Here is a 12,979-nt window from a genome sequence, read left to right as displayed (position 1 = left end):
GTTCTCACAAGCCGGGAGAACCTCACCGTAAGTAAGGGACAGCCTTGGGTTTGCATGAGGCCCGCCCAGAGCCTGAGCTCTTACGGTCTCCCTGCCCTACCTCCCTGGGCTTGCTTGTCTGCTTCATCAAGGCCCAAGCTTACACTGAACACATAATTGCAAAGCCCAGGTCCCTGTCATCATAGCTTCTCCTTGAACAAAGAGCTGTCAGGGTCCTTCTGCCTCTCGATACCAAGATGCAATAACCCCTCTGATTCTCAGGGCACTCCTGAATACAGGTAAAGGCCCAGCCCTGTGACCTACCTTTTGGCCCTAGTGGCCTAGCTACCAGGGCTGGGCCAGGGACCCTGACTCAACTGGAACCTTTGTCTTCTAGCTGGATAAAGATCTGGAAGAGGTCACCATGCAGCTGCAGGACACACCAGAAAAGACCACCTACATTAAACAGAACCACTACCAAGAGCTCAATGACATCCTCAACCTGGGAAACTTCACTGAGAGCACAGGTAAGAGAGCCAAGGCCCCAGAATGTGGTAGGGACCTTGGTTTCAAACACCAGCTGTTCATCTTCCATTTTTTAGGGGAAGAAACTGAGGTTCAAACAGGGCACGGGACTCAGACACGCAGAGCTGGCACACCTGGAACCTCTGTCTGCTGACCACAGTTCACTGTCTGCTTTGAGCCCCACCCTGCCTAGGCCTGGGGCTTCGATTTCCCATTCCCTCGGCTTCCAGCTCCACACCTACACACTAGGGCCAGCATTCCCAGTGTCCTGACTGGGGGCAGACACATTTTGTTTTCCCTTTTGTTCTTAGTGAATAGTTTACCCTTTCTTCCCTGAACAATATTTCACGGTTTCAAATATACCTCATCAATGTGCAAGAAAAGAATGGTTAGTTAGTTAGGATAGGATGCTCAATCTCACCACCCACTTGGGAATTGCAAGCTACAATAACACAAACCTGCCAGGCGCAATGGCTGACGCCTATAATCCTGGCATATTGGGAGGCCAAGGCTAGAGAATCGCTTGAGTCCAGGAATTTGAGATCAGCCTGGACAATATAGCAAGACCCCATCTCTACAAAAATAAATTTAAAAACACACACACACAAAAAAAAATTTTTGCCTACCTTTTGGAAAAAATTTAAAAGGTTACCAGAATGGGTAAGAGTATTTGGAAATGAGCATTCTCCTGCGATGCATTGGAAGTCAGCCTGGCACTGTCTAAATGCTCCATGTTAAACCTCTTGACCTAGCAGTTCTACTAGCAGGAACCTGCCCCTCGCAAATACTCCCAGGTGTGCAGAGAAGAACACAGAGATGTTCCTCACAATGCTGTCTGTAGGTGAGAAAAACTGGAATTAACTTAAATGTTCATTATTTGGGGGTGGTTTCATTAATTAAGATATAGCCAAACAGGGTACATTTTATAGCTATTAAAAAGTGAGGTGAGTCTATTTGTGCAGATATGGAAACATCTCCAGGTGAAAAAAGCCAGATGAAAGCCAACATTATGATTATGGGACACACAAATGCATATACGTGTGTGTGAATGCATTTTTTAAAAGGTTTAGAAAAACAAACACCAAATTGCTAACAGTATTGACTCGTGTGAAAAGAAATGGTATTGTGGAAAGTGAGTGAGAAGGGACTATTTTACATTACCCTTTTTTTTTATTTTTATGGGTTTTTTTACTTTTTTAAGATGGAGTCTCACTCTGTCGCCCAGGCTGGAGTGCAGTGGCATGATCTCAGCTCACTGCAACCTCTGCCTCCCAGGTTCAAGCAATTCTCCTGCATCAGTCTCCTGAGTAGCTGGGATGACAGGTGCCCACCACCACACCCAGCTAATGTTTGTACTTTTCTTCTTTTATAGAGACAGGGTTTCACCATGTTGGCCAGGCTGGTCTCAAACTCCTGACCTCAAGTGATTTGCCCGCCTCAGCCTCCCAAAGTGCTGGGATTACAGGCATTAGCCACAACACCCGGCCACATTACCTTTTTTATGTTTCTCTATGGCTTGGTTTTTTCCATTAGCATGTATTCATCAATTTGTTATAACATTAGTTTAAATCAATGAAAAATCTTTGTTTCTTTTAATTTATTTATTTATTTATTTATTTATTGAGACGGAGTTTCGCTCTTGTTGCCCAGGCTGGAGGGCAATGGCACGATCTCGGCTCACTGCAACCTCTGCCTCCCAAGTTCAAGCGATTCTCCTGCCTCAGCCTCCCAAGTAGGTGGGATTACAGGTGCCTGCCACTGCACCCAGCTAATTTTTTTGTACTTTTAGTAGAGATGGGGTTTCACCATGTTGGCCAGGCTGGTCTCAAACTCCTGACCTCAGGTGATCCACCCACCTCAGCCTCCCAAAGTGCTGGGATTACAGGCATGAACCACCATGCCTGGCCTTTTATTCTTATTATATAAGTAATAAGTGGTCTTATTACAGTAGCAATATTCTGTAATTAATATTATGTAACATGGTTATTACAAAAATGTTTAAATTGAGATAATAAAGAAATTACAAGAATAAAAATTACTTCTAATAACTTTAGTATCTGGTAAAAGTGGGAATTTTAAATTTGTGGGAGAAAAGGAATTATTCAATAAATTTCATTGGGATAAATGGGTAGGCATCTGGAGGAGAATAAGGTAGATCCTAAACTCACACCTACACAAAAATTAATTCCGATGAATAAAAGATTTAAATATAAAAAGTGAAAACATGAAAGTACTAGAAGAAACCAAAGTAAAATTTTAAAACAATCTCAGAGAGAGGAGGACCTGTCTCAGTTTGATGCAAAACAGAAATCACAAAAGGAAAGGTTGATAAATTTCGGTACAAAAAGCATTTCTTTCATAATGCAAAAGCCATGATAAGTATAGCCAAAAAATCAAACAAAGCCAAAAATTAACTCAGATAACAAGCTTATGCCCTTATATATGAGGAGAAATGATATGCAGTAATACAAAAAGTATGTATCGTTATATACCAATTAGTAAGAAAAAGACCAACATCTCAAAAGAAAAATGAGCAAAAGAGAGTTCTCATAAAAGGAACTGGAAATCGTTCTTACACTTATGAAAAGATGATCAGTCTCATTCCTTATTAAAGGAATGCAAATTAAATCTGCAATGAGATACCATTTTTGCCTCAAAGACTGGCACAGATCAGAGATCAAAAAGCTGCTCAGAGTGCCAGGAAACAGGTTATGAGAGAGGCAGTCTCAAATGTTGCTGGTTGAAACAGAAATCATTCAGACCCAGCAATCCCACTTTTGGGATTTATTCTCCATGCCTTAGTCTGTTTGTGCTGCTATAACGCAATACTGCAGACTTGGTAATTTATAAATAACAGAAATGTATTTCTTACAGTTCTGGAGGCTGGGGAGTCCTAAATCTAGGTGCCAGTAGGTTCAGTGTCTGGGGAGGGTCCGGCCTCCACTTCTGAGATGGCACCTGAATTGCTGCATCCTCTGGAGGGGAGGAACTCTGCATCTTCACATGGCAGAAGGAGCGGGGGAAGGGGCAAACCCACTTTCTCAAGCCCTTTTATAAAGGCCCTAACCTCATCCATGCGGGCTCCGCCTTCACGACTTAATTACCTCCTAAAGGCCCCACTTCTTAACACTATCACATTCTTCATTCAGTTTCAACACATGAATTTGGGGGGACACGTTCAGACCATAGCAGTATGATATGCAGTCGATTCTGCTGATTTACAGTAGCGGTAGTTGTGTTCTTTCTGTAAAGCCTCCATCAACAGTGGATTGTGAATACTGAACCATTGCTCCTATACAGGATTAGGTCCCTGGGAGTCTCTCACAGGCTGACATCACAAGCTGACATTTTTGTCCACCAATCAATATATAATTCTGTTGTATGCATATTTCTGTTTAAAGACATCTTATTTAGGCTGGGCGCAGTGACTCAAGCCTGTAATCCCAGCATTTTGGGAGGCCGAGGTGGGCGGATCACGAGGTCAAGAGATTGAGACCATCCTGGCCAACATGGTGAAACCCCGTCTCTACTAAAAATACAAAAATTAACTGGGCATGATAGCACGTGCCTGTAGTCCCAGCTACTCGGGAGGCTGAGGCAGGAGAATCGCATGAACCCGGGAGGTGGAGGTTGCAGTGAGCCGAGATCGCACCACGGCACTCCACCTGGAGACAGAGTGAGATTCCGTCTCAAAAAAAAAAAGACATCTTTTTAAATATATATGAGTTAATTAGCATTGCACTCATGGCCAACAGCACTATAGCTCATGCCTTATGGAAGCTTATCTAACGCATGTATTTTCTCTCCATAAGGCACATCATAGCCCTCTTGTGCTTAGGGACACTAGCCAGCACTTTGGCGCTGTGCTTGGGGGCCATTTTCAACAGCAAACTCACCAACACACAGCACAAAATGTGAAAAACATGTCACTAAATAAACCTCCAGGAAGACACTTATTTACAATATAAGAGCTAAGCGCTAAGGCAGTGCATCACCTTGTTCAACCTCAGCTGGGAACGCGTGCATCAGGCAACTCACATTTTCCCACACTGTGCATGTCAGCAAATGACCACAAAAGCATTAAAATATTGATTTGGGGATTACAGATAAATTTAAGTGAGAAGAGGAGGTCACAAATACAAAATTCATGAATAATGAGGAGCAGCTGTACTCACGTAGCTGCAAAATGACATACATATAAGGTTGCCCACTGAAGCAAAAACAAAGACACCAGTGCTCCCTTCCAGATCACATGAATCCAAATCTCGGGTGGGAACCTGATTTTTATATTTCTTTAAATCTCCTTGTATGGTCCTGAAGCACAAAGAGGGTTGAGAGAATTTAAATCACCATGTTTTGTGGCTACACAATATTATTTTGAATGGAGATCCTATAACTTATGTAACTAATCCATTATTACCAGACAAATTCAGATTAGTTCCAACATTTTAATATTATAAATGATACTCAGTTTGAGGCTGGGCACAGTGGTTCACACCTATAATCCTAGCACTTTGGGAGGCTGAGGCAGGTGGATCACCTGAGGTCAGGAGTTCGAGACCACCCTAACCAATATGGTGAAACCCCGTCCCTACTAAAAATACAAAAAATTAGCTGGGCATGGTGGCATGCACCTGTAGTCCTAGCTGCTCAGGGCTGAGACAGGAGAATTGCTTAATCCTGGGAGGTGGAGTTTGCAGTGAGCCAAGATAATGCCACTGGTGGCACGATTCTGAGTGACAGAGTGAGACTCCATCTAAAAAAAAAAAAAAAGATGCCAAGGTTGAATATCTTGTATATATCTTTGCATAGATCCTTAATTATTTCCTTAGGATAATTTCAAGAAGTAGAAATTCCGGGTAAAAAATAGGTCCTTTTATGGTGTTTGACACAGATCAACAGTGCCCACCAGTAAGATTATGTCCATTTATTCTCCCACCAGCAGTTTACTGACTTCTTTCTCTTTGCAATCTTTGCTGCTCTATGAAAAATACACCTTGGAGGTTTTTTCTTTGTCATTATATCCCTATGTGCCCATGGAAAAGAATGTTAGAACCTCTTGTTTCTAAGTTATGTTTCCTACATTAGTCGACTTGATTTTGCCCCTTTTGTTCTTTGAGAGGAGAGCGCGGGGCATGCCACACAAATCCCCAGCACATTGCTTCCATCCCTGACTGCTGACTGCTGGAGGCTTCTCAGCTCACCGCCCGGGTCCCGGGAGAGCCGCTACACAGACCTCAGCTTAGAGAACACGGCGGGGATAATGGGCTCTTTTGCATTCTCTCTCCTGGGGTATCATCCTACAAAAAGTTGCATTGTTGATTTTTAAAAACTAAGTTAACAGAACGTGTTGTGGTATTGTTTTGCATTCAGATGGAGGAAAGGCCATTTTAAAAAATCACCTCGATCAAAATCCCCAGCTACAGTGGAACACAACAGAGCCCTCTCGAACATGCAAAGATCCCATAGAAGATATAAACTCTCCAGAACAGTAAGTACCTTCTCCTTGAAGACTAAATACGTCACTCCCGCACAGGAGTTTGCAATTCGCACCATGTTCTCACATCCATTATTTTATTTGCTTTCCACAGCCATCCCATGATGAAGTCCAATTACAATGCTCTTTTTACAGATGAATAAACTAATATTCAAAAAGAGGAGGTGACTTGCCAAAGTTCACTCAATTGCTACATGCAGGAAATAGGACTTGAACTCACATCTGTCCAACATCAAATCCAATGTTCTCTACTGCAGCACACTGCCTTTGTTATGTGTAAAATTTAACCTTGCTCAATGCATTTACTTGACGGTTTACTGAGACCTCCTGTATGTCAGGCATAGGTGCTAGGGTTACAGCAGTGAAGAAAACGGACTAAAATTCCTATCTTCATGGAGCTTCCATTCTATCTAGAAGGGTAATAGCTTAATAAAAAAGCAAAATATGGCATGTCAAACAATAGGAGCTTTGGAGAAAAAGCAGAGAAGGGGGTCAGAGAGTGTCATTTTAAATAGGGTGGTCAGAGAAGACTCAACGAGATGGTCACATCTAAGCAAAGACCTGAACATCTCTGTTAGCTTTGTTCCCACAGGCAATTTTAGGCCTTCCCATCTTATAGCACATTGGAAGCAGAAGTTAGAAATATAAACTTTGGGCTGGGAGCAGTGGCTCACGCCTGTAATCCCAGCACTTTGGGAGGCCGAGGTGGGCGGATCACCTGAGGTCAGGAGTTCGAGACCAGCCTGACCAACATGGAGAAACACCATCTCTCTAAAAGTACAAAAAAATTAGCTGGGTGCAGTGGCAGGCACCTGTAATCCCAGCTACTTGGGAGGCTGAGGCAGGAGAATCGCTTGAACCCAGGAGGCAGAGGTTGTGGTGAGCCGAGATCAAGCCATTGCACTCCAGCCTGGGCAACAAAAGTGAAGCTCTGTCTCAAAAAAAAAAAGAAAAGAAAAGAAATACAAACTTTGAAACTTGGCCTCTGGAAGTGACAAGCAATGAGGAACCAGCAAAAGCAGCCAAATCACCAATTGCAGCATCATTTGGGGCTCCTTAGTATTAGAGCTAATAGCCTATCAACCCAACTAGCTCCAAGGCCTGGCCAGCTTACAGTCCAGGACAGTGAGTGAGAGTTACATGGAATTTGTCAGCAGTTTGCCTAGCAGTTGCCTCCAGTAGAGTGTAAGCACCTTGAGAGTAAGGTATGAGTCCTTCATGGGTCCCCTGCACCAAACACAGGTTCTGCCAGTGAGTAGGTTCTTGACAAGCATTTGTTGAATGAAGGAAAGGTGAACAGGATCCTCACAGACAGAAGAATGCTCTGACAACCACAGCACCCACCTTGCCTAGGCAGACAGCCCTGCCCTGGCTTCTTGGACAGGGTACCCTTTTCCCAAGTCAAAGTTTATACTTCCCTTTTTGTCCTGGACTTCTTGCCAGCATGATCTTACCTTAAGACACAGACTTCAGCTGACATTATACAGGTTCAACTTTAACTTCAGAATGAGGTCTCCAACACTGTAGTTCCATGCATACCTGTGAGGTGTCTCTTGGGAGGAGTCTTTCTGGAAAATGTGGGCAGCACTTCATCTGTACTCATCTATCTCAGAACCAACCAGTGACCTAAATGAACCCCAAGGGCACACCCAGTTGGCATAAGGCTGCCCCCATGAATTGATTTGCCTCCACCACAAAACAATGTGGTTGAACAGAAGCAGCAAGAATTCCAACTTCCTCGGTTCTGGTTTTGTTTCCATGGGGAAGTTCCCTGAACTCTGTACTCTTCCCCTCTTCTTTATAATGGGAACAGCAGTATTTCTTTTGCCTATTGGGTGTTTGTTAAGATCTGGGGTTTTTGTGCTTTGGTTTTTTGCACGGGAGTGGTCAGGGACTGGGAACACAAGAAGCCATAAAAACTCAGTCCCTTCTCTCAAGGAATGCGGTATGAAAGTTGCACCCATGGAGAGCTGTGCAAGAAGGCGGCTGAGCCAAGCAGAGAAGCAGTCACCTGGGCACATTTGCCACAAGCAGCCTTTTCAACAAAGTGACATGACAGTCATTAAGACCAGAAGAGTGTGGCAATGAGAAGGGAGTCAGAGGGCAGCTCCCTTTTCCCTTGCTGCTCCTCCAACATTTGCTAACCCACGCCCAGCTCCACCTTGCCTCCAGCTTTTGCTGGCTTCATTTCTGAGTATTTACCAAGGGTTCTGCTTAGCAGAGGAAGGGTTCTCTTAGCAGATAGTGAGCACAAACAAGGTGATATTTAAACTGGATCTTGAAGGAAACACAGTTCATGATGTCAGGAAGCAGAGAAAGAGTCTTCCAGGAGGGAAACAGCAGAGGAGCACCCAGAAGCAGGGTTTCCAGGGAAACTGGCTGCCAGAGGGCAGGGCTTACAGGTGGAGAGAATGGAAGATTCACCTGGAAACTTCTGATCCAGAGACCGAACTTAGGGAGCCCCAAATATCACATCAGTGTCCTTTTTGTCCCTTCCTTGGCTTCCTAGTGTTGGAACGATAACACTAGTTACCAAAGAAGCTGAAAGCCTGTGGGAATTGGCCCGGCAAGAAGAGATGCGGTCCTGGGCAGAGCAGAGGCAGAGGGGGAGAGAGGAAGGATAGAGCAGGCGAGAAGTCTTTCAGGGACGGAACTGAAAGCCCTGTGGAGGTTTGTTAGAGTAGAGAATGAGAAATGTCTGGTTTGCAGCAAAGCCCTATTACAAAGGCAAAGCCTTGTCCTTAGTAATACAGACAGTCCCCAACTTACCATTTTCCAGCTTTACAATGGTGTGAAAGTGATACACATTCAGTACAGTATTCAGTAAATTGCATGAGATATTTAACACTTTTTTATAAAATAGGCTTTGTGTTAGATGACATGGCCCAACTGTAAGCTGATGTAAGTGTTCTGAGCACATTTAAGGTAGGCGAGGCTAAGCTAGGATGCTTGGTAGGTTAGGTGGATTAAGTGCATTTTTCTACTTATGATATTTTCAACTTACAATGGGTTTGTAGGAATGTAACCCATCATAAGTGAAGGAGCATCTTTTCTGCTAGGACATTTATAATAATCACCAAATCCTGGACCAAAGCTCAAGAAGATTCATCTCCCTTGTTTGTTCCAGTCTCCCTGGTTATTCCCAGGGCAGTAGCTGGTACATATGAGCCCTCATTAAATACCTGCTGGATGGCTGAATGGTTAGATGATTGAATGGACAGATCTTGGATTCAGAGAAAAATATACTCCTGTCATCAGATATTTTAGCCAAAGCAAGTCCAAGGAACTTTCTGGTGAGCCCCCAGCTAGCCTACACTAACACTGCTCCCTCTCCTTCTCTCCAGCATCCAGCGTCGGCTGTCCCTCCAGCTCCCCATCCTCCACCACGCCTACCTCCCATCCATCGGAGGCGTGGACGCCAGCTGTGTCAGCCCCTGTGTCAGCCCCACCGCCAGCCCCCGCCACAGACATGTGCCACCCTCCTTCCGAGTCATGGTCTCGGGCCTGTAAGGGTGGGAGGCCTGGGCCCGGGGCCTCCCCCGTGACAGAACCACACTGGGCAGAGGCGTCTGCTGCAAAAACACTGTCGGCTCTGGCTGCAGAGAAGCTGGGCACCATGGCTGGCCTCTCAGGACCACTCGGATGGCACTCAGGTGGACAGGACGGGGCAGGGGGAGACTTGGCACCTGACCTCGAGCCTTATTTGTGAAGTTCTTATTTCTTCACAAAGAAGAGGAACAGAAATGGGGCTTCTTCCTTAACATCTGCAAGCAAGGAGGAGCTGGGATATCAAACTTGCAAAAAAAAATCTAGACAAGGAGAGAGGCGCTAGAACTCCAGCTGGAAGTCACAGAGTGACTCAAGCAGCCTTGGGAGGAGGCAAGGGGCTTCTGAAGAAACCACCTCGGCACTCTGCACACACATCACTGGCTGTGACCCCTCAGGCTAGCCCTTCTCCACTCTGGGGGAGGAGGTGGGAAGGGCCACCAGGCCCCCAGCTGCCAGGCCAGCCGACCCCAGCCTTCCTGGAACAGGGAGTCTGCAGGAGCGCAGACAGGCACAGCCCTGGGGCAGGCAGGCAGAGCACTGGGGCACCGCAGCAGGCTGACTTACATGCTCCTGATGGGACCTGTGTCACCCAATGAGATGTTTGTTACTCTGGTAAATGCCACACGTTAACACAATAAAACCCATTCCGGGGACCGTGGGGATTTAGGGCACGTCACTGCAGACACGCTCTGCAGCATTCACCGACAGTCTGTCATGCACCCACCACGTTGGCCATGTCCTTGTGTTCCTATCGAGTGCTCCCAGTAACCAGGGGGACCACCCGAGCTAATCATGGAATGTCCGTTCCCAGCAAACACGATAAAGAAAGATTGTGCACTTTAACCTCTCTCATCAGGGCCCAAGGGCTGGCTAGGATTTTTTTTTCCCACTAACTTTGTTTCTGACCAAAGTGAATCGGAGGCATTCTGCTAAAAGACACCCCTGTATACACAGGGGAGAGAGTTGCTGGCTGAGGGCTTCCCTTGGCTTCCAGAAGGCAGCCTTCCATCCAGACAAGCCAGTGAGCTCTCCCCTTGGGATCACCGGGGTGAGCCGTCAGCAGATTGATTCTCATTCATAAGATCATTCTTCCCTTTTAATTGAGCCCCTAAGAGCACTGGCCTGGGAGTCAGACAGACCTGGGTTCAAGTCCTCAGTCCCCTGCCCACTCCCTGTGTGACCTTGATCAGGTCACTAGTGTCTCTCTGAGCCTCAGTTTCCCCTCTGTAACTTGGGGTTGAAATAACACCTGTCCTGCCTACCTCACAAGGTCACTCTGAGGATTGAAACTTGATCTTGTCCAGGAAAGCTTTGTACCAAACAGTGAAGCCGCCCTGACCCGTGAGGTATGAGTATGACTCTGACCTTCAGCCCTCCCTACAGCCGGGGCTGTGGCCCAGAGAAGCTTCCCACACAGCCCTCTACCCAGAACATCAGGGCTGGAGGGAGGCTCCCAGTGACTTTTCTGACATTCCTAGACAGGTTCATTCTTTGCTCAAGAAAGGCCCAAATGACAGCGTCCAGGATGTCTGCACAACTGAGCAGCTCGCTCACTCCCTAAAGAAACCTATTGGCAGCTTCAACAGGCAGGCAATAATCTCTTCCCAGAACCACTGCAGTCAGGAATAAACTGTTTTCTCCACCAGGCTTTGACAAAAGGGCCCACAGGAATCTTACCATCGCCAACATTTCAAAGCACCCTATTTCACGTAGCATAGCTTTCTGCTCCCCTTCCCCAAAGAGAGGTTATGGAGGTACTGTAGCTTTTAGGGAAAAAAAAATGTTAACACATCACAGGTCAAGTTGAAGTCATTCTCTGTTTAGGCACTAAAAATCGGTGTTGTCACTCACTGTGTATTACCAGTATTTACTTGCTTTCTTGATTTCACCAAAACCAAATTTAATTTAAAGGACCACATTAATTTTTCAAAGGGAAAGAGACAATTAATTGTACATAATGTATACACACACACACACACAAAAAAATACCTGTAGAAATATTATTCCAGCATAGCAGGAAAACAAACAAACAAAAGTATTGGACTGTCGGAGGTGAGCCTGTGCGTCTGTAACCCTTTGTGACTCCTAAGCGTGCGCCGTCTTCTAGGTTAACTCACGAAGTACATTCTCTGTCTTACTGATACTGTAGGTTCACCCTTTTTTTTTAATTTCCTCGCAAATAACAAGACCCACAGAAGTGACTCTAGCTATTTAATGGTTCTGTTCTTTTATATGCAACAAACACACCGTCCATTTCTGAAGAGGCTTCGGCCTGAAGGCATTTTCCAATGATGTTAGTGCACAAACGCTTTAAATTAGACTGGAACTGCCAGAATCAAATGTAAATGAGGAATTTCTCGTACCCCTACTGCATGGTATCGATTTTTAATAAATTGTTGCAAATTTGTTTTTATGAATAAAAGGAAAAAACCTGTCGTCTTTAATGCCTACTCATCCCAAAATGCAGGTTAGATGGGGCCATATTCCTCCGCTTAGAAACTCAGGGAACAATTCTGGGGTTGCCTGCTCAGCATTGTCCCTGCCTTCATAAACTGCCCATCCCAGCCTCCTGCTGACAGCGGCAGAGCCGCCCTGTTACCAGGTGACCACCAACTCTGGCCACAGCTGATTAATTCGAGGGTGGGAACCTGACCCAGGCTGGGCCGGTAAATCACTTCCTCAGGATTCCTCCACGTAGAGAAATTTAGTCTGCCATGAAACAGAAAAAAAAAAAAAATGGAGCCAACAGAGAGACAATCAGGACCAACAGCTGAGTTGATGGTGTCAGAGTACCTGGTTAGCCGTCTCTTCCCACGCTCCTCTGAAAGCACAGCCCTGATTTTGGTAAGGAAGGGGACCTATTGGAACGGAATCTTGCTCCCACCATCCTTGCTCCCACCCCCGGACATAGTGATTGGTTCAGAAATATGCTCATTATCCAAGACCAGCCAATCAGAGCACTTCCCAGGGTTTCCACCAGCTGTTTTCGGGAGGTTTAAAGGCACTCTGGGCCCCTCCTCACCTGTTCAGTTGTTCAGGCGTTCCTTGGATTCTCTGTTCTTCTGATACATTGCCCTTTTTGCCTAGGTTAGTTCAAGCTGGGTTCCCATCACTTGCAATCCCAAGATTCTTAACTAATATGGAAAACCCACGACCTCCCCAACCCCGACTCCCCTTCGGGGCCTTGCCAGCCTGTCGAGATTTGGCCCCATGCTCCTTTCTAGCCTCATCACCCCATCTCCCTGGAGCCTGTGGAACCACCCCAAAGACTTTTATTTCTCCAGGGTGCTGGGCCTCAGCTGGCAGCTCTGACTCATCTCTCTAGATCCCCTTCAATGGGATCTTCTCTTCCTAGCTCTGGACTGAGGACATTGCCCCTCTCTATGGTACTGGGTACATGCCCACGCTGTCCCCTCCCCATTCTGGACC

At 45.8% G+C, this 12,979-nt stretch overlaps 1 protein-coding gene across 2 annotated transcripts in view; it reads left to right on the top strand.

Annotated features, from left to right (window-relative positions):
* The window catches only part of GABBR2 (gamma-aminobutyric acid type B receptor subunit 2), a 416,448-nt gene extending 404,459 nt beyond the window's left edge, over positions 1 to 11,989 (top strand). Inside the window, exons 17-19 of one of the 2 annotated variants that reach the window (XM_021927328.2) lie at positions 377 to 506; positions 5,878 to 5,995; positions 9,346 to 11,989. In XM_021927328.2, the coding sequence (XP_021783020.2) occupies positions 377 to 506; positions 5,878 to 5,995; positions 9,346 to 9,511 (414 nt within the window). In that variant the 3' untranslated portion in view covers positions 9,512 to 11,989. Of the gene's footprint in view, positions 1 to 376; positions 507 to 5,877; positions 5,996 to 6,095; positions 6,713 to 9,345 lie in introns of those variants that run through there. The other variant, XM_031654347.1, reaches the window with a different exon arrangement.
* Positions 11,990 to 12,979: the final 990 nt, after the last annotated feature.

This window comes from Papio anubis, chromosome 13 (genome assembly GCF_008728515.1).
Source record: "Papio anubis isolate 15944 chromosome 13, Panubis1.0, whole genome shotgun sequence".
In the NCBI taxonomy this organism is placed as follows: Eukaryota; Metazoa; Chordata; class Mammalia; order Primates; family Cercopithecidae; genus Papio; species Papio anubis.
The sequence above is the reverse complement of the archived record's forward strand: the minus strand, read 5'-3'. Positions and strand labels throughout refer to the sequence as shown.